General features: G+C 36.9%; 1 protein-coding gene across 2 annotated transcripts; it reads left to right on the top strand.

The window, feature by feature from the left end:
- Positions 1-512: 512 nt before the first annotated feature.
- Positions 513-19,323, top strand: LOC307172446 (C-Jun-amino-terminal kinase-interacting protein 4). 2 transcript variants are annotated; one of them, XM_079894850.1, is made up of 28 exons: positions 513-648; positions 2,079-2,571; positions 3,238-3,432; positions 4,150-4,270; positions 4,396-4,466; positions 4,576-4,646; positions 4,784-4,856; positions 4,976-5,151; positions 6,066-6,328; positions 6,531-6,588; positions 6,737-6,889; positions 7,525-7,567; positions 7,689-7,816; positions 8,144-8,197; positions 9,025-9,165; positions 10,331-10,457; positions 10,681-10,764; positions 12,570-12,617; positions 12,890-13,031; positions 14,266-14,308; positions 15,677-15,757; positions 15,850-15,917; positions 16,001-16,149; positions 16,238-16,409; positions 16,533-16,646; positions 16,751-16,849; positions 18,000-18,092; positions 18,214-19,323. In XM_079894850.1, exons 2-28 carry the CDS (start codon positions 2,473-2,475, stop codon positions 18,321-18,323), a joined length of 2,976 nt encoding a protein of 991 aa, XP_079750976.1. In that variant the 5' UTR covers positions 513-648; positions 2,079-2,472; the 3' UTR covers positions 18,324-19,323. The 2 variants fall into 2 exon arrangements, with proteins under 2 accessions (XP_079750976.1, XP_079750975.1); XM_079894849.1 differs by having other exon boundaries at positions 4,781-4,856.
- The last annotated feature ends 1,544 nt before the right edge of the window (positions 19,324-20,867 follow it).

The following is a 20,867-nucleotide window of genomic DNA, read 5'->3' as shown; positions in this document are numbered from 1 at the left end:
TATTGTTGTACGATTTTAATTGTTATATTGATCTAATATGTAATGGGCCAACAAAGTACCGTATTCGTCGAATGTGCCAATTAATATTTTTGTGTTGAGTAGATGCCAGCAGCAGCAGAAGCTCTCTTTCGATTTCCTCTGCTCTGTCATGTGTGTTGAAATCTGATAGGGTGTCGATGCACGCTCACGCTGCCGGTGGTGGAGCGTCGCAATAAACATGAACGTAAACCTAAAGGCTGAAGGTGGTAAACTCGGTCAGAATAAAAACGCTCGACCTTTGATTACCTAAAACCTCTCGGACACACACTGGAATGCGAACTATTTAGCCAGGTGTGTTTTTCTGCCCAGAAGTCACATGATAAGCCTGAGCCATCACGTGTCAACGTTCAAGTTTCAGGAAAGTTTTCATTTCTTGGGGGAGAAAACACCTCCTATCTCCCGCCCCTTCTGCGTCACTATTGGTTCTTACTCAGCGCTGTTCTTTTTGATAGGTCCAAACTCACGTCAATCAAGGGGGCTGACGTTCTGATCACGCCTACTTCTTTAACCTGCTTTAGAGTAATTGATATCGTTTCTGAAGCGAAGGACTTGTAATTTCATCCGCATGAACTCATAGACATGGTGTCCGAGCCACAGTAACATGTAAAGGTGAGTTGATAAATTTGTTATTACCATAATAAAAGATCGTTTGGTGGTGAAATATCCCGTTGAAAAGCCAAGTGTCAATGAACAGACACAGCGTTCAAGGTGTTTGCCGACGTTACGCAAAGTTTATTTGACTTTCTGTTGAATATAGACGTTTGTGTTTGCACGTAATATTTATTAAGTAATGTTTCTTTTAGGCTGAGAGATGTGTTTGTCTTTCTGGGACTTCACATGTGTGTTATGCATGTGTGTACAGTATGTGTCTGTGGTCATGACAGTTCTTGCTACAAGAGCCCAATTAACATGATGTTCTTGACAGATGTTTTTATATTGGCCACTTAAATGACTTATTTACTATCTTATTCACCGTTTACAGTGAACCACAGACACAAAGAGTGACAACAGAAATCTGCATAAAACGTATTTACTATTACCCATATAAAGCATTAGATTTGGGTGAGTTACAGAAAATATGATAGTTAGTTTTTAAACTTTAAAATTGCAATTAGACTTTGTTGAGCTTTATAATTGACACATGTTTTGGGGTAGTTTACTAAGAAGATGGACCAGATTTATACTTACATTTATATAAATGTATTGGAGAAACATATTTTAGATTTGTGTAATTAGTTTCACCACTTTTCAGTTCAATTAAATAGCCCTCTGTTGTGACAAATGAATGAATAAAAATACAAATATAGCTGCAAGCAGCGATTAAGGGCCAAGCACCACAGAGGCAGGACGAGGAGCTAAAAATCAAGGCCGCAAGCATCCGACTAACTGAAAAAAATTACTCAAGTAATTACTTTATTACCATTGCACATACTGCAATAGGTGGCACTGACACCAAATTGATCTGATGGGGTTCAGTGTTGGGTGACAATGTTTAGATTTTTTTTTGTGTGTGAGATTTTTGGTCATACTGTTTAGAAGCTATTAGAAAAAAAGAGCATATTTCGTGACTAACTATACAGGTATCCTCAGGCCATTGTTGTCATAACACACACCAAATTTGGTCAGAATACGCTAAAGCGTTGCGGAGATATAGCCTCATGTCCATTTTGGCGTGTTGTTCGTAGAATTTTTTTCTCACGTTAAATGAAAACGTATTGAAAATTGGTGCATATGCACAAGCATAATTCAAAATGGACGAATAATTTTGTTTCTAGCCTTTACGGTTCAAAAGTTATCAGCATAAATGTAAGTGAAACTTTGTACAATTGGTGGCGCTAGAGGGATTGAGTTAGAGACTCCAAAATTGCTATGGTTAATGCACGGACTGTGTGCCAAATTTCACAACTTTTAACCATACGATTCTATGGGTTGCCATAGACTTCAAGAGTGTAAGAAGAAGAAGGTGCTTTGCCCCTAAAGATTCAATGTACTACAGATTTAGATGTACTAACAACTTCTCTTTTCTCTCTTTTTACCAGAATGGACACCAAAATACCTCCAGACATGAACAGCGCCGACTTACCCCAATGACTTCAGTCAATTTAGTTTTTGAGAATGAATGTGAGACAGAAAACGAGAAGCATGGAAGAGGAGGAATTAACTGAAAATACCATGCGGCTTAAGAACATAGTTCTGTTTCTCAGCTAGCTATTTATAAGAGGAGGAAGATATGTTTTAGTACATGTACATGCCGTCACTAACACACTACCACTATTTTCATGCTTGATTTGGTAGAGTTTCTGAAACCATTTTAAGGTAGTGAAAACAGTGTGATAAAAAAGAAAGAGGTTTGGGTACAACAGCAAGGCTGAGTGTAGATTCAAAACATAGTCATATTTAAAAAGCCAATCAGAGGACAAGGAGCCGTGAAACATGGATTTTGGTGAAAGTACTCTTTGTGGAAGTGGAGACCTGGAACTGGATCCAGATATCGTGAGTGAGGAAGCGGGGAAACTCTACTCTGAGCTACAGGTAACCAATCAAGAGTGTCCACCTTAACACACTCACCAATCAAAATAACTTTAAAGTCAGCATGAAACGGAAGTTGCAATAGTCTTTTCTTCCATATTGTAATGCATGTCCGAGTGAAACGGCTTCTTGAATAAGAAAAAATGTAGGACGGGACTTGATTTGGGGAATTGAACAGGAATTGATCGGATGGTTATGGTTTGCTATTTGCCGATCTCATGTGAGTGACAGATTGTCCCGCCCTCACGCTGAAAAACACGTCTTCAGGGAAGAGATGTCACTGCAAGTGGAGGGGAAGTCATTTTAGTTTATGAGGGCACATGAATTTGTTAAAAAATGATAATGTGCACAGATAAATCATTTATAATAAATACTGGAATATACTATAAATACTCATGGGGACTTTAAAGCTTTAGAGGATATTTTAAGCATTTGCCCCTCACTCAAGCATATAAACAGAAGTTCAGAGCAGATGTTTTGCTGACTTTTCATAAAGGGAAGTCAACCATCGTATTTTTTCCTTTACAAGCATAAGTCATAAGTACTGCTCTTCCTGTGAGTGCAACTGCCCACTAAGATAAGAGAATTAAATGTGATCGGGTGGGGAAAAACCACCAAAAACATCACAAGCAAACGAATACAATTCAAACTGTTTTTTTTTCTTTGTAGTCAGTGGTGGAGACTCATGGAGCTGGCGTGGTGGAGTCTCTGCTGCCCATCCTCGTCTGGGTTCTGGAAGGGCTGGCGAGCTGCAGGGCTCAGCTGAGAGAGAGAGAGCACGAGGCAGAGAAGGAGAAAGGAGAGAGTGAAGAACTGCTGCAGAGATATCAGAGGGAGAAAACACTGAGGAGAGAGAGCCAAGAGGTGAGAGACAATCTGTGTGATGAAATGAAGCTCTTTTGTGAATTGCCTTTTTTGATTTTCAGAAATGTTAAAGTCCCCCTGTAGTCTATAATCTTATACCTTAAAACACACACCAAAATGACATATTTAAATGTTTTTTCATTAAAAAAAAATATATTCATGCTTAAAAATAGCTTGAATATAACTCTACACCCTTGCATCATTTAGTATATGCGATATGCGGTTCTATGAATATGCAAATTAGCTCCGCCTCCACTCACTCACCCACTCATTGATGATCACACGTTGATGTGATTGGTTACAAGGTAGTTTGTGACATCAGAAACACCAGCGATTTCAAACTGCATTTTTGAGACTGTCTTTGGTTCACTGCAGTTTTAAAGTTTTAATGTTGTTTATATGTCTATGTGGTGTTTTTAATATGCTTTAAGACAAATTATGTGTAAATTCATAAGTCAGCACCATTATTGAGTATTTTCTCCTTAAAACTGCAGTGAACCAAAGACAGTCTCAAAAACGCAGTTTGCCACTGCTGACGCCTGTCGGTCAAATATATGCTTAATATATTTATGTAATTTTAAAGAAAAATCCTATTTTCATAAGATTAAATATAATTATTTTTCAATTTCTTTATATAAAACTTTTTGTAACGAGGGAAAATTGGACCTTTTCAATTTAAACGCCTTTAAAACATCAAACCTTTCTGTATACCGTCAGCGCTATCTGGAGTTGGATGACCAGTTTGAGCAAGAGAGGAGAGCGATGCGTGCGAGAGAAAAGGAGAGAGAAAAGAGAGAAAGAGAACTGGAGAAGAAAGCCAGAGAACAAGCTGACCAATGTGAGTCTCTCCTAATTAAACCTTTCACCTTTCTGCCCTCCCTCTCTCTCTGTCTGTCCCAGACTGTTTATACACATGATGTATATAAATGTTTTAAATATATGACCGAAGTCTTTTCCGTGTAGTGATGGCTTTGGAGGAGCAGAAAGCAAATCTGACCCGAGAACTAAACTCAGTCAAACACACACATAACAAGGTCCGTCACCACTTAAGTCTGTGCGTCCATTTTAGTTTTTGCTTTTTGGTTTCTTTACATTTCTATTTCTTAAAATCATATTTTTTTAATCCTCTCTTTTAAAATCCAGTTAGTACAACTGACACATCGAGATCTGCTGGAAAAGAAAAAGGAGTGGGAGAGTGAAGCCTCCACTTTCAGGTAACACTTCCCCTTTTTTGACAGATAATGGAAGCCCACAGTTTGGTACATGTTCCTTGTAAAAAAAACTAAAAAAAACTATAACTTTCGCTGCATTTGAGTAGTTGGAAACGATCACTGTGTTGTCATGTCAGCAGGAATCATGTCCACGGCAAACATTCAGAAGCTGTTTCTACACAAAGCCAAACAGAAACCACCTGCACTCAAGAGGTGATTATATTTTAAATTTAGTGGATAGACACTTAACAATTATATATACATTAATTGCTGGAATAAAACAATAAATATCTTGATTTTCACAAAGCATCTCTTTTATACCACTCTTTCAGCAACATGGTCCTAAAGCTGGCGTTGGCCCTGATTCCACCGTGTCAGAAACTACCATTACCAATGACAGCAACACGACTGATGCTGAGGTCAACCATAACAATGAGCAATCCTTTGTCAGTGACATCATAAGCTCCACCCCTGAGCTGGCCCATTTGGAGGGCTTTATTGAAACAAGGTACAGATAAGGAGAGACTGTATTATACTGTATCTGTACCAGTTTTGATGATATTGAATATATATATTCTGTATACTTAAATATATATATTCTATTTTATATATATATATATATATATATACTCTGTTATATTAAAGAAAATAAATGCTTTTAATTAAGCAAAAGTAACAGTAAATACTTTTTTTTTACTTTAAAAAAATGCTGTTCTTTGAACTTTATATTAATCAAGGAATCCTGAAAAAAGATTATCTATTTTTATCAAAAGTATTAAGCATTAAGCAACTGTTTTCAACACTGATGATAATAAGAAATGTTTCTTGAGCAGCAAATCTTCTTATTAGAATGATTTCTGAAGGATCATGTGACACTGAAGACTGGTGTAATGGCTGCTGAAAAGGAATAAATTACATTTTAAAATATATGTTTTTAAAATGTATTTATATTTTTAATTGTAATAATATTTCACAGTATTACTGTTTTTGTTTGTTGTTTTTTTGCAATATTTTTTTTTTATCAAATAAATGCAGCCTTGGTGAAAATAAGAGACTTCTTTCAAAAAGTGGGTGTCTCAGTCAAGTCAGAAGCTTGCTTTCTGTTTTTGTTTTCTGTCATGCACTTGTCTTTTTGTCTTGCTGAATTCAGGAAGTGAGTGGGAGTTTGTTTATCTGTTAATGCGTGCAACATCCTGTGGATGCTCTATTATTTGATTTATTTTTAAGTCAAGTTAGATGATTTTTTGTTGTCGTTTGTCTCCTGCATGGCAGAGAAAAATAAATAAATAGTCTTATCAGTTTGGTTAATATTGATAATATTTGATTGCATTTCTCATATACCATAATTAATCTATTTCCCTTAAACATCTGCTCTCTTTCTGTCATCTTTTCTGTTCGTCTGTCTCTCTTCGCTCTTTCCAGCTCCCCTGTTTGTTCGAAGACCGCGACCTCTGGACTAAACTCTAGTTTGCTTGAGGAGATGAAACATGCCCGTGAGGATAAGAAAGAGGTAGATGAAGACCAGAAGGTGAAAGATGGAGGAAAATCACTGGAGGAGGAAGAGATGGACAGCGACTCGGATTGCTTGGAGTGGGACTTGAGGAATACAGAGTCTGTGTTTTCAGAGTTATCTGAACTCAGCAGGGAATATGTGGAAAACGTCGACCAAGGGGCCAGCGTCAGAGGTACATGTATTATCATGTATTTAATCTGCATGTGTGTGTGTGTGTTAGAAGTAATTTACATTTGAAAGAAGGAACAGGCAAAAGCATAAAATTCCCATCAACCGCAATGCAATGCAAAAACACATTAGGCTGGCGTGTACAATAATGGAGCAGTTGTGCATGTGTGTGGTTAAATCTTTTTGCATTTGTGTTTCGTTTGCAGATAGCACAGACCAGTTTGAGCAGATTCTTCTTCAGTATGAGGAACTAAAACACACTCAGTAAGATTTTTTTTTATATATGTCAATCTTTTTATTGTCAAAGTTGAGGTTTGAATGAGGCTCTGAATCTCTGATTGTGATCCATATGTGTTAACCATAACCACAAACGTCATCCATCCATCCATCCCTGTCTTTGTCTCTGTCTCAGTGAAATGGTGGACACTGCTCGTAAGGCCCTTATATCCCGTGTTGAGGAGCTGACCAATGAAAGATCTGCCCTGAATTTGGAACTCGCTTCTTGCCTTGAAACCATCACTCGGCTGGAAGGGAAAACCAAGGAGATGGAGGAGGAAAGCAAGCGGTAAAACGAATGATTGATTCTCAAAACCTGAAATTTATAATAACTTAATTTAGAATTAGCAGTTTACCGAATACTTAACCAAGCAGTTCTTTAAAACGGTGGGAATGATACCGTTTAAAGTCATATACATAAAATGATGCTGCTCCGAATTTTCAGGAACAAAGCATGATAAACATTTCATATAGGATTGTGATTAGGAAAATAATATATGTACTGTCATTTAAAAGTTTAAGGTCAGAAAGATTTTATGTTTTTGAAAGTCTCTTATGCTAACCAAGGCTGCATTTATTTAATCAAAATACAGTAAAAGCTATAAAATATTATTGCAATCTCAAATAACTGTTTTCTATTTGAATATTTTTTTTATGTAATTTATTCCTGTAATTTCTGCTGCCATTGAGCAATGTCACATGATCTGGCAGAACAAAATATAATTTAAAACAGAAATCTTTTGAAACATTATAAATGACTCACTTTTGATCAATTTAATGCATAAGAGTGTCAGTTTCTTGATAAAAAACGACAAAAAAAAACATACTGACCCCAGACTTTGAAGTGTAGATTAATACGCAACAGTTTGTGTTTTGCTTTTTTGGATATTTATTTATGAAATAGCTTTTTATATTTCACAACAGGTTACGAAAAGAGCTAGAGACAGTCCAGTCGGAGGACCCTGATGTAAGTCTTTATCAAAGATTTCAGGTGCAAGGCGCAGAATGCTCATGGCTTTTACTATTGTGAAAACACAATCAATAAAGCATTGCCTAATATCTGCCTCATTCTCTTTTGTTCGCCTCAGGCCTCGCTACCTACCTCCCTCCGTCGCTTCTCTCGTTCTGAAATGGCCCGGGTCGTCATGGAGAAAAACCAGTACAAAGAGCGACTGTTTGAACTGCAGGAATCTATGCGGCGCTCTCAGACTCTAAGGTGTGTTTAACTTCCTCTCCCAGGATGCATATCTTCATCTTTAACAGAAACGTTCATCTGTCATTCAGAACTGTAAAGTGAGGAACAGGTCTGTTAACCTTCATCACAAGTGGTGCGTTTGTGAGCATTAATAATGCAACAAATCGTGTGGCTTGTCTAGAGCTTCTGAGAAATGACACGGCAATGCTCTAAAAATCAAGTCAGAGCACATTAGAAATCATGTTTGGCCCTATCATTGTGGCAGTGACTTCTGCACAGGCAAACACCACGTTTTACACAGAATGTGTGAAAATGTAGTTAAACTAATTTGTTTATGTTGTCCTCTAGAGTTACCAAAGAAGAGCGCCCTCCTGTGGAAGGGAAGGGTAGTGTCTGGAGCAGGTGAGGATACTGTATTTACCTATACAACCAGTACCTAACAGCAGTGTTGGGGAAAGTTACAATATTGCGTTACTCCCAAAAAAAGCAACTAATTGCATTACTTAGTTACTTTTTATGAAGAGTAATGCGTTACATTACTTTTGGGTTACTTTTTCTCACCTGGACTGGGCTTGCTTGATTGTTTTTTTTAATAAAAACAAAAAAAGTTCTATTTTTGGCAAATGTTGAGGCCCTTTCACACCAAAAGTGAAATGAATAAGCCTCAGGCCTGTACAGTACAGGGCGCCGCTCAAACAAACTTATTAGCTTATTAGTATGGTTGAATTAGATCATTGAAGGTCAGAAGCAAAGACATTGGTTAATAAAGTGAGATTGAATACATAAAGTATATTTGTGTAATTTTATATAGTTAATTATAAAAGGTTTGCGTAACATTCTGAGATTGCATTTTACTGTTTTTATTCATTTTGAGCTATACTGAATGTTTTCGTGCAAGTGAGGCGAGTAAACTTCACATTTAGTCTAGAACTAAAATAACCATCATGTTTACACAGCGCACACAACGCCTCCTCACTTTATTCCTCTCAACATGGGGACAGGAGAGCTGTCAGTCAATAAATGTGAAAAAGTAACTAGCGTTACTTATTTGAAAAAATAACTTCGATATTTTGTTGTAAATTGAAAAAGTAATGCGTTACTTTACTAGTTACTTGGAAAAAGTAATCTGATTACGTAACTCAAGTTACTTGTAATGAGTTACCCCCAACACTGCCTAACACTCAGTTTGTGCATTGTATTTCCTTCTCTGAGCCCCTTTTTTCTTGCAGGTTTAATCGTTTTCTAGGTTTGACAAAGGGTCAGTTAGCACCAGCCACAGCTTTAGCATTAGCCATCTCTCCCACGCCAGCGCCTGCACAAACACCAGTGGGGTCTCCACAGCAACTCTCCACGAGACCGCCCCAAACAGAGTGAGTCCTCTCGCATTGGCAGTTTCAGATACCTCCTTACTGATCGTCTACCTGCTAATTTTTCTATGTATTATAAGCGATACATGATAGTGTGAATGTCAGGTCTCTAAGACTGTTCGTTCATCAACAAATGACTTGTGGATCATTGACATTTTAAGAGTGTCCAGAATAAGTTTTAAATCTAGATCTAGAAGTTCCAAAGTAATATGATTATGTTTTTGGGGAGGCGCAATACATGAACTATTTTACAACTTGAGCTAACCTTTCCTTCTTATAAAAAAAGTCATTAGCTGATATTTTAAGAACTTGTTGATACAGTCATGACGCATGTCTGCATTTCCTGTTTTATACATTTTCTTTCTGCTTGTTGATTACACTATATGACTTTGATGGTCACTCTGCCTGACTTGATATTTTTCAAATATTAATAATCAGTGAAGCATTTTTTTTTTTAAACACTGCTTTTTTTCTTGCTTTTTTTTTTGCTGTTACATTTCACCCTGCGTGCAAAAAAAAAAAAAAAATCAGAGATTAAAAACATGACAATCACAGAAGAGATATATTCAAGTCATTGAATGTGTGAATTGCATTTTAACGTTCTTTTCAATCAATTTTATATATCTGTATGAATATAAATGTCATTGACAAAAACATACATTACCAACAAAAAACTTTTGAATGGTAATGTATGTTTGAGTCAATGACATTTACATTTATAAACAGTAATATAATGAAATATTGTTACCATTTAAAACAACTGTTTTCTATTTTAATATGTTTTAAAATGTAATTTATTCCTGTGATGTCAAAGCTGAATTTTCAGCATCATTACTCCAGTCTTCAGAGTTATATGATCCTTCAGAAATCATTCTAATGTTGTATCATTAATATTTTTGTGGAAACTGTGATTAAAAAAAAGTCTGGAATCTGTGATGAATAGAAAGTTCAAAAGAACAGCATTTATTTTAAACATCAAAAGTTAAATATTATATTATATTATAAATGGACACTTTTGATCAATTTAATGCAAGATTACCAAATAAAGTTCTTGAATAAAAGAAAATATAATTGACCCCAAATTTTAAACAGTTGTGTATGTACTTAATATAACTTCGACTACTTAGTGTGTTGTTTTTTTTGTTTTATTATTTTATTTTTTGCGCAGGACTTCTCCTTCTCCCAGGTTGAGGAGAAGAGAGTTGTACAGGGAGATTCGTTCTCATGTGTGGGGTACCCTGGGTAAAAAACAGCTCCATGGATGGAGCATGCCACTCGCTGTCACTAACATAAAGGTAAACACACACACACACACACACACACACACACACATTATTCTTTAATTCAGTTGGTATGTAGAAACAGATGGACTATAGCTGCCCCCACCCCCAAGTGTGACTTGTGAGTCTACTAATTGGGTATATGTCTACAAATATTGCACTCTCAACAATACTCCTTAACTAAACTCCTCTCAGTGGGTAAATGAATCTGTCTGTTGTGTGTGTGGATGTGGAGCAGGACTCTGAAGCCCCTCCTGAGCCCAAAGACGTGCCCGTCCTCATCCAGCTGAGACTGCTGGACCAGAGAGATGCTACAGCAAAGGTGAGGCTCACTTTTCACTCATTCAGTCTTAGTTTAGTGTTATCCATATAATATTATTGGGTCTCATTCATGAAACACGAGCAGAACGAATTTTTGTGTAAATCGTGTGTAAAGTGGTTCTGGCGTAAATTTTCGGATTCATTAAAATGTTCGTATTTTCCAAATGTTAGTTGGTACGAAAGAAATCTACAACTGCTCCCAGCCACGCGTAAATAGTGCGTTTAACATCCGAACGTTTTGCTCATTAATAAGGCTGCATTTTAATTCACCTTAATCGGGTACATATTTACACCGCATTTTGAAAAAATATTATATATAGTAAGTACATACGGTTTTTCTTTTTACTTTTATTATGAGAGCCAGTAATAGCTCTCATTTATGAAAATAAAATGTGGCGTTTTGAATGGACTTCTGATAATAAAACTTCAATTTCTGCATCTGAGAAATTTCTCTTTTTCATTCGCTTTTGAGAAGACATGTTGAAATCCTTCGTTTGGTGTCATAATATGATGCCCATATATAGTTGTCAGTCGGATTTAATGGGCGGGATTTATGGTAATTGCGAATGAGCGTGCACGCGCATCCCATTTACGACTGATTGGAATTCATTAACACACACACACATTTCACTATCACATCTGACGTTTACAAAGTATTTGTGAATCAGGAGAAGAGTTTTCGGCAAGGTCTCTTTATGCACAAATCACTCACATATTTACTTGTATATTTACGAATGTTTCATGAATGAGACCCAATGTATTTATTATTATTTTGTAAGCATATTGCACAGTTGTGCTTGGAGTCAGTTGTTTTATTTGTGAAACATGCCAAATTGTCCAGACATTAATTTTTGACCAGGCTGTCATTCAAAGAAATTATAATTTTACTAAATATTAGTTATTGATTATGTTGCAGTAAATGTATGCTTTTTCCTGTTTGTTTTTTTGCATAGAACCTGTAGCTGTGTTTTTTTTTTTTGCCATATCATTTTGTCAGATAAACAGCTTAACCAAATTTAGAATTTTGTTCTTCCCTCATATTTACAATATTTTCTTCATATTTTGATGGTTTAAATTTTAATGAAACGTATCATTAAAAACAAATATCCCCTTTGGACTTCACTGGCCACTACTGTGTATTTTATTATATTTTAGCTTTATTAAAATACTGATTACTGGTAACAGCGTTCAGCGCACCTACATACAGAAAGAACACTGATTCAAATATTTAATTCAATAAAGGTGCGTATTCATCATGTCTCACACAATTCAGCATTGCGTTAACTGGTTTAGACGATCCCTCACTCACTGAAACTGAAATAATCGAGTATGTTAACCAATCGCTGCTCAGATCGGCTTGGGTTGGATTAGAACTTCTTGTTCCATTGATTTTGGAAAAATCTTTACAGAGTTATCATCAGAATATCTCTTCTTCTGTCTCTGAACATCTCCAGATTTGAAAACTTCTTGCGGACACTCATTTTAAGTAATGTTTAGTCAACTAGATGACTACGGCACATTGAAAACATACATAACCGGAAATAAACGAGTACCATTTCAAAACGGAAGTGCGTCACAAAGCTCAATGCAAGTAGTCCATTCAGATTAATTTAGGATATGGTCAGTAATGCTAACTGTGTCTCAGCTTGAATATTTAAGGTGTGTCGCCATTTTGTCACGTCACCATAATCTACGTTTTCCACTTTCCTCTGCTGTGTGTCTAGTCCTTCACTGATTTTTGCCCGTTGAGAGCAAGGGTCTGGGATTTACAAGATGTGAATTTATACATTTTTTTATTTTTTGCAGCTCACATGTGCTGTTGCGGTTCCTCCAGAGATATCAGGAGAGCAGACGGTATGTTCAAAAAAACATCACAATCATATACAGCTGATTAATATGTACATGGTTTCCACATGATTTTTATAGTCATTTGTAATTACTGGATAAGGGTTTTAATAATGATTTCAAATCCCAGTTTTAAAGTTCCCTAGAATGTTCAGGTTTTTATGAATGTAGGAACCTTGTATTACAGAGCAGGTTCTTGGCTTGTACAAAAATGCATTTAATCACCACCTTCATCTAATTACCATGTTGTAAACATTTCACACCCCGCCTCCCATCCTCAGTGTTCTGTGTGGGCCGTCACTGGACCTGCTTCCAGCAGTGATGTCACTGTGATTGACCCGGCTCGCTCCAATACCATTCTGGATCAGTTCAGCCTTCCACCCACGTCCCCTGCATTATGCATCTGTGTTGTGCCCCCTACTGGTCAGTCTGAATTTACACTGGTGTTCACACCTGGACAGTTCTGAAGTCAGGGGTGTAAGGTGCTTTACTTGAGGATTACTGAAACTGAATGCATCATTTTCGGTAGGGTCAGTAAGATTTTTTAAAAATGTTTTTAAAAGAAGTCTCTTATGCTCACCAAGGCTGCAATTATTTAATCAAAAACACAGTAAAAACGGTAATGTTGTGAAATATTATTACAATTAAAATGAACTGCTTCCTGTTTTAAAATGTAATTTATTCCAATGATGCAAAGCTCAATTTTCAGCATCATTACTCCAGTCTTCAGTGTCACATGATCCTTCAGAAATCATTCTAATATGATGATTTTGTGCTTAAGAAACATTTATTATTGTTATCAATGTTAGAAACGTAAAATATAGTAAAAAAGAAAATCAGTATTCTTTGATGAATAGAAAGTTCAAATGAGAGCATTTATTTGAAATATAAATTTTATGTAACAGTGCAAAAGTCTTTACGGTCTTCCTTTACAGTGCAAAAGTCTTTACGGTCTTCCTTTCTGAATAAAAGTGTTCATTTCTTTATAAGAACAACTTACTGAGCCCAAACTTTTCAACAGCAGTGTACATATTTTCAAGGTCATTGCGACTTAAATCAAAATCTTATTTGGTCTTTCTTACTGCTTTACCAATTAATTTAGCCAGTGAAATCAACCGGGTCAGTGGTCCTCGTGAAGAGACCACAACATAGTATTTAACCTGAAGTAATACAGTAACTTTATATAGTGCATTTATGCATTTAGTTAGTAACCATAATCAACAATTAATCTATAGTATTAACAAATTCTAATTTGAACTACATTTATTGTCTGAAAGACATACAAAGTCTGGACTTCTGCTTTACAAAGTTTATGTGTTACTTAAATGGTAAATTCTCCTCAGCTTCCTGATTTCAACTGTCTGATTTAATTACACTTACCTTTTAAATACTTAAGAACAGTTATTTTGTGGCTAATTTATTTTCAACTTTTTAGCTAGATGTTTCTTTGACATTTTTTCTACACTTTACGTAGAATTACTACACTTTTTACACCCCTGTCTGAAGTTAATAGTTTCATATTTTCATGACATTTATCTGCGTTATTAACCTTTCATGGCATATCGCTTAAAACTGTATTCATATTTACTGCTCTCGCAGTTGGATATTGTCAGAGTGTTGGTGCGTTGTACTGATGAAGTCTTAACTCTTGTGTTAGGAGACACTGCAGGAACTGTGTGGATTGGAACACAGGATGGAGGGTGAGGGCATCTCATTCTGATTCATTTGATCTTATTTTAGTATAGTGGTTTTGTTTAAATCTCTAACATTTAGTATTAAAGTTTCATACATTGCTCATTTTATGGAAATAAATAATAACTCAAATTGTCCGGCTTGTTGTGGAGAGCTATTACTTTTCAAAGCAACTGGAAACGATTTTCACATTGTCGATAATGAAACGAGCAACAACAGAAAAAACACCCAGAACATCTTGCATTTTCTTAAAGCTACACTTTGTAACTTTTTTTTTTTTTTTTTGAAAAGAGGGAAATTTAAATAATGAGCAAGTATATCATAAAACCATCTTCCAAACCATGTTTTTGCCTTACCGTAAATCACTATGGTAAGCCTAATAATTATTTATATGTTAGAGTTGTCAGGACAGATTTACTGGGAATCTGCATACTTTCATGAATCGTCCGTGTTTTTACGACATATCTGTAAATAAAGGAAAGAAGTGCAGTGAACTGAACTTCTAGCCGAAAATAGTTTGCAAGCAAAAAGGGAAAGCGGCAGACCCCGCAATAAAACATGAATCAACATACTTTACATAGCATCACATTTGCTGTGCATTGACTAGGTTCACAAACAATGTATATGTTGGTAATTATGCTAATTATCTCTAAACTACTTACTACTTTGTTTTGTTTGCCTATAAATATCCCAGGCAATTTATAATAGCTTCCACCATTTTGTGAAATGAATAACAGTCATTATGTCTAATGTCAGTGTTGCCAATCTTTTGTAAGGTTATTTTAAAATAACAAACAACAACTGCATGCTGCATGATATCCGTCTTTCATTATTGGGAGATTTTGATGTCATTAATGAGATTCGCACTATAAGGCAATCACATGTTAACCATGAGCACAGCGGTGTGTGTCAAGCCATCGGATTCATCCGTGCAGAATAGCAGATCACGTAATGACCAAAACAATGTTCCAGCGCAAGTAACTTGTAGTTTTATCCTTCAACCACTAGAGGCCCAAAAGTATGGAAGATTGTTTTCTACCATGGAATAATATAATATATAATAATATCTAACAATTCAGACTTTTTTTCTCGGAATTGTAAAATAGAAACACTTACTTCTGAGAAAAAAAAGTCACAAATTTTTTTTTTTGTCAGAATTGCATGATATAAACACAGTTGCGAGCTACAAAAATCAGAATTGCCAAAAAGTCAGAATTATGTGAGAAAAAATTTCGCAATTACCTTGAAACAAACTCCCATAATAAGGTACATATAGTAGCTTTTTTAAAAAAAAAAGTGAAATCTAGTTGTCTCCGCTGTTGCTTTAGGCAATATAGCATTAGGATGTGTCATCATCTGATGTTGTCCTCTTGCAGAGTGCTGATTCACTCATCCTCCAGCTCCAGACGCCGCTGTCTGCAGTCTGCCAGTCTCTCTGAGGGGGTGCACTCTCTGACGTCAGTGTCTACACAGTGACTCTCATTTATTGTTATCTATGATGTAATTGGAATGCCAGAGGTTCCTGATTGAATTCCTTCTGTGTGTAAAGGTATTCTCAGGGCGAGGTGATCGCTGGCTTGGCCAATGGGACGCTTGCATTCTTCACCCACAATTCAGGTGTGTTTGTGGTTGCATCATCTGTTTGGGTGTGTTATTTAGATGTGAATTGTACTTATGGCTTGTAATGACCATATTTCTAGGCATCTGGAATCTCCAGTCTCAAGAGGTGCTTTCTCTCGGCACATCACCTTTGCAGCCCATTCGCTGTTGCCTGGCAAAGGAGGGGTGTCTTTGGGTGGGATACTGGAATAAAGTTTACATGATCAGTACGAAAAATCGGAAAGTAGAGGTCGGTCACGAATGGAAATGGTGTCGTTCATTGTTCATCTTGTGCTCCTCAACCCTCACCCTCATCCTGACTCTTTCTGTCCATTTAGAAATCGTTCACAGTGTCTGAGCGATGTGAGCAGCAGGTGCGTTTTCTGTGCGCAGCAGGAAGTGGAGTTTGGGCTTCCTGCCGTTTGGATCCCATACTTAGGCTTTTTGATTGGACAACTGGCCGTCCACTACAGGAAGTAGATTTATCATCTATAGTGACTAAAGCTTTAGGTATTTGAATTGGATTCATTCATTGATTTTTAGATATGCTGTACGCTACCATTAAAACGTTTGAGGTCAAAAAGATTTTTCATTCTTTTCTTCTTCTTTTTTTTACCTCTCTCCATCTGACAGGTTCTGCGTTCCTGTCTCTGTCTCCTCTTCAGATCACAGCCTTGTCTGTGGTCAGCGGGCGGCTGTGGGTGGGCACAGGAAGGGGTGCAATCTTCTCAGCTCCCCTGTCACTCAGTAAGTGGTTTTTCCTACTAAAATAAACTTTTCTTGAGTGGTTTTGAATTATAAAACTTCTACATTGTTTGAATTTCCATTGTTTTTTTTTGTTTTTTTTGTAGGTTCAGAGTCCTGCTCTATACCATATTGCTCTCTTGCATCAGCTCAGCTCTGTTATCATGGCCACCGACAAGCAGTTAAATTCATTATTTCTGCTCCAGGTTCGAAAATTGTTTACTTGCAGTAAAGCTGTGTGTCCACCAAAACCTTTTTTTTCCTGAGGCTTGCCTATTTTTCAAAATGCTTTCAATGGGAGCGTCGTGTTTTTTAAAACAGCAGCAATGTGACGAGGCGCTGAGACGCTTTTTACCGGTCGCCTAGAGTTGAAGAGTGTCCAACTTTGGGTAAAACGCAGCACTCATCTCTGTCACTTTTTATCCAGCCATCCAATCTCAGTGGAGAAGAGGCGGGACAAATGCAATACCGACCAACCGTCACATTATGCACATTTCTTCATCCAAAACTAGTGGCGGTTGTGTCAGCATTTGTCCCGCCCCTTCTCCACTGTGATTGGACGGCTGGAAAAAGTGACAGTGATGAGTGCTGCATTTTACCCATAGTTGAACATTATCAACTCTCAGCGACTGGTAAAAACCAAGTGGCAACCTTCCGGTCTCTCTTGAATCCAACACGGAAGTGACTTCACCTGCAATTCATCGACTGGCCGCTAGAGACAGGCTGCAAAAGAGTCAATCCCATATGTTAATATACCCAACTTTACAGCAGAAACAAAATATGTTCACAGCCTGGTACAAAAAGTGGTTTTGGTCTGTAATGCTTATTTTTCCCTTCATGAAAACTGTGAGGGGGGTGAATTTTTTTTTATTACTCATCGGTTTAAATTATATTTAGCCTTAAAGTTCTGCATAATTAAGGGGCGTGGCCTCTTGAGTGACAGGTGGATTGCCGCTGCTGTCACTACTAGCCGTTTGTCTGCTGTCTATTAGCCGTCACGTCACCTCAGCTAACCCCGCCTCTTTGCCCATTTTCGCTTATCCGGAAGTGACGATTTTAACCAAGATGGTGATGGCCGGCTCAGCCCACTTTGGGCTTCAAAAATGCTCTTCAGAAACCTATGGGTGTCCATATATTTTTATTACAGTCTATGGTAAAAACCACCGAGCCTATTCACGCTGCTGCCGATTTAAAAAACGTGGCGCTCCCTTTGAAAACAATGGGAAAAAATGGTTTGGTGAACGGTGAACTAAGAGTAGATGAAAGACCAGTATTGACACCAGGTTTGGGTGTAATATTTACAATAGCATATTTTTAACCACTTTGTTTTTTTCTGACCTTTTTTAATCCATGCAGGTTGCCGTAGTTCCTCCAGTTCAGCAGATGGCACTGCTACTACCTCTCTGCTCATTCTCAGTGGAGGGGAAGGATATATCAACTTCCGAATTGGTGCGGCTTTCCTCTTGGCACAGTTATTATGTCACAGCTTTATGTATTTATTTTATTCTTCCATTGAGAATGTTTTATAACGATGAGATAAGTATATAATTAAGTATTTTTTCCTCTTTAGGAGATGATGGAAGTGATGGGGCCAGTGAGAGTGTCCTACAGAGATCAGAGCGAAGTCACATGATTATTTGGCAGAGCCCCACCCCCTCCGTCCCAAGCCCCGCCCTCTGAAAGCACTTCAGCCGTTCACTCAAACTGTAGCGCACTACATAGTACAATGCATTACAGTTCTTCTGTCCCCCTTCTCAAAGGGAAGCCTGAAGTCAACGTAAAAGCATTTTCTAATGTAACACTCATTCTGCACTTTTATTTGACTTGTTTTGGGGTGAACTGACTTTAATAGGCATTGTCTTTTTTTATATTCCATAACAGCTCAACTTGGCCAGTGTGCCTTATTTTGTGTTTTCAAATTCTGCCCTGTATTTGGCCAGTTTTGTTTTTTTTGTTCTTCACAAAATCATCCTAAAATACTGGAACAAATACTGGTTGTGACTGTGATGCTTGGCCAGATATTATTACTATATTTTTTATTTCTTTTTAATTTCAAATCAAGGGGAGTGATGTATTTAAACCAATATGCTGTTGGTCGTAACATGCAGTGCTCTGAAAAATACTCAGTATTGGTTGCTTGTCATGTGCATTAGATCAATTGTAAAAATGTGCGCTGACACACACACACACACACAAAAAAAACAATGACAAGAAACTGACCCAGATTGACACACTACCTACATTTTGACTGGCCTTTTTTTTTTTTAAACAAATTAGGTTTGGTGTTGAGGGTGAGGTTTTACTTTTAATTGTATTATTATTGGTTGTTGGTTTCTAAGTTATTTGTTGTGAAATGAATGGAGGCTTCTGTATGGCAATTTTTGCAGTATTTTCTGAATGAGGAAACGTGGCTCTGCCTATTTAATGAGAGAGAGAAAGAGACTAAATGTTTAGTTAACTGGAAAACGTTTCATATTGTAATATGGAACTTTGTAAATAAATACATGTTCTCTATAGTTTAGAAGTCTGAAAAGTGTTTCTGTATTGTTAAAATAAAGCACCAAAGCTGCATGTATAATTTTAATTCATGAACATTTTTATAAGTGTTTTGAATTTGATCAAATTTCATGTTTTGTACACAAGAAGATATAAAGAAATACAGTTGAAATAGAAAAACAGTAGAAACAGTTTTCACTGTCCTAAATAGCATACAAAAATATAAGCCTTTTCATCATTTTTTTCTACATTTTGAGAGTTGCACTACAGTACAGGTCCTATAAAATGACTAATTTCGTAGTAGTTGTAAACACCACATTGTAACAAAGATTCTTTTCCTCCTCTTCCAACTGAGATTTTAGCCTAGATGTTGGTATCCCAGCCCTGTGTATATGTGCTCTCTGCCATGCCCAGGGGTCAGAGGTCAGGATGTGCGGTGGTCGCGGTGGGGTCTCCGTATGCGGCGACTGAGGCTGCGAGCGAACCGCTCCACGGCATTGTGTTTGTCTGTCAGCTCCTTCTCTGGTATTAAACCATCAATGTTCCCACTGTACCACATGACCCAAGCCCCCATAGACATCAGCACCAGCAGAGCTCCAGAATACACCAACAGATCACCAAAGTCACGACCACCGATTTCAAGCGGGACGAAGATGCCGATCAAGAGGATAGAAACACCGAAGAGATCCATGAGGACTGCGAACACCAGGAGAAACTTACAGTGGGTCAGTCCAACGTGGTCAGACTCAGTACCAGACATGGTGACCGTCCCTCTGACATGTAGCCTATATCAGAAATGGAAAGAAAAAATATGCAAAAATCAGCATATATATTAAAGAATAATCTTTAAAAATTATCACTATTCTAGAAGGAACACATTTAATTTGGCTAAGGTTTTAACACATCCAAGTATGCACTCTTTACCTGAAGGAACTTATTTTATTTTACATCAATATATGTCTTAAAGTAAAGCACTATAGCTAATAAAACAAGATATCTTGGTAACACTTTACAATAATGTATTAACATGAACTAAAACTGAGCAATACATTTGTTAGAGTATTTATTAATCTTTGTTAATGTTAGTTAATTAAAATACAGCTGTTCATGTTAGCTCACAGTGCATTAACTAACGTTAACAAAATACAACCTTTGATTTAAACAATAAATGTTGAAATTAATATTAACTAAAGATGAATAAATGCTGTAAAAGTATTGTTCATTCTTAGTTCATGTTAACTAATGAAGCTTATTGTAAAGTGTTGCCGATATCTTTTATGTGAGAAGAAATGTGGTGGAAAACCTGTTGCGCCGGAGTTCAACTGTTAATAATCGACCACTGCTTTCCAAAAAAATAAAACCGACTAGCCTACTAAATAACGATTATCATTCTACTTACCTTTTATCGCGGAAATTATGTTCGTTTGCAAAACTGACAAGGAAGACTTAGATGATAAACATTTTGGCGGTTTGTGTTTTTCCGGGTTTCTTCACCTGCGCTCCAAATAGCTTCGACGTCACGTACAGGTGATGTCACATGACAAGCTCGCTCTCCAGCTACCATTTTATAGACTACGCGTTTCATTATTCTGTTTTATGCTTATTATAGCTTACGATACGAACATATTTTAATTGCGTTTTAAATTAATTAATAATTATAGCCTGCATGGTCTGGGTGAATTTATAGCCTGCATGGTCTGGGTGAATACTCGATTCTGATTGGCTGCA

This window comes from Squalius cephalus (assembly GCF_949319135.1).
Source record: "Squalius cephalus genome assembly, chromosome: 15".
NCBI lineage: Eukaryota > Metazoa > Chordata > Actinopteri > Cypriniformes > Leuciscidae > Squalius > Squalius cephalus.
This window is presented reverse-complemented; position numbering and strand designations above follow the sequence as displayed.

Excerpts from the sequence above, each read along its gene's own strand:
- LOC307172446 (XM_079894849.1), top strand. The coding sequence starts at position 2,473 with ATGGATTTTGGTGAAAGTACTCTTTGTGGAAGTGGAGACCTGGAACTG. Across the intron at positions 4,857-4,975 it reads AAACCACCTGCACTCAAGAG|CAACATGGTCCTAAAGCTGG; the intron begins GTGATTATATTT and ends CCACTCTTTCAG. Across the intron at positions 10,458-10,680 it reads TCGCTGTCACTAACATAAAG|GACTCTGAAGCCCCTCCTGA; the intron begins GTAAACACACAC and ends GATGTGGAGCAG.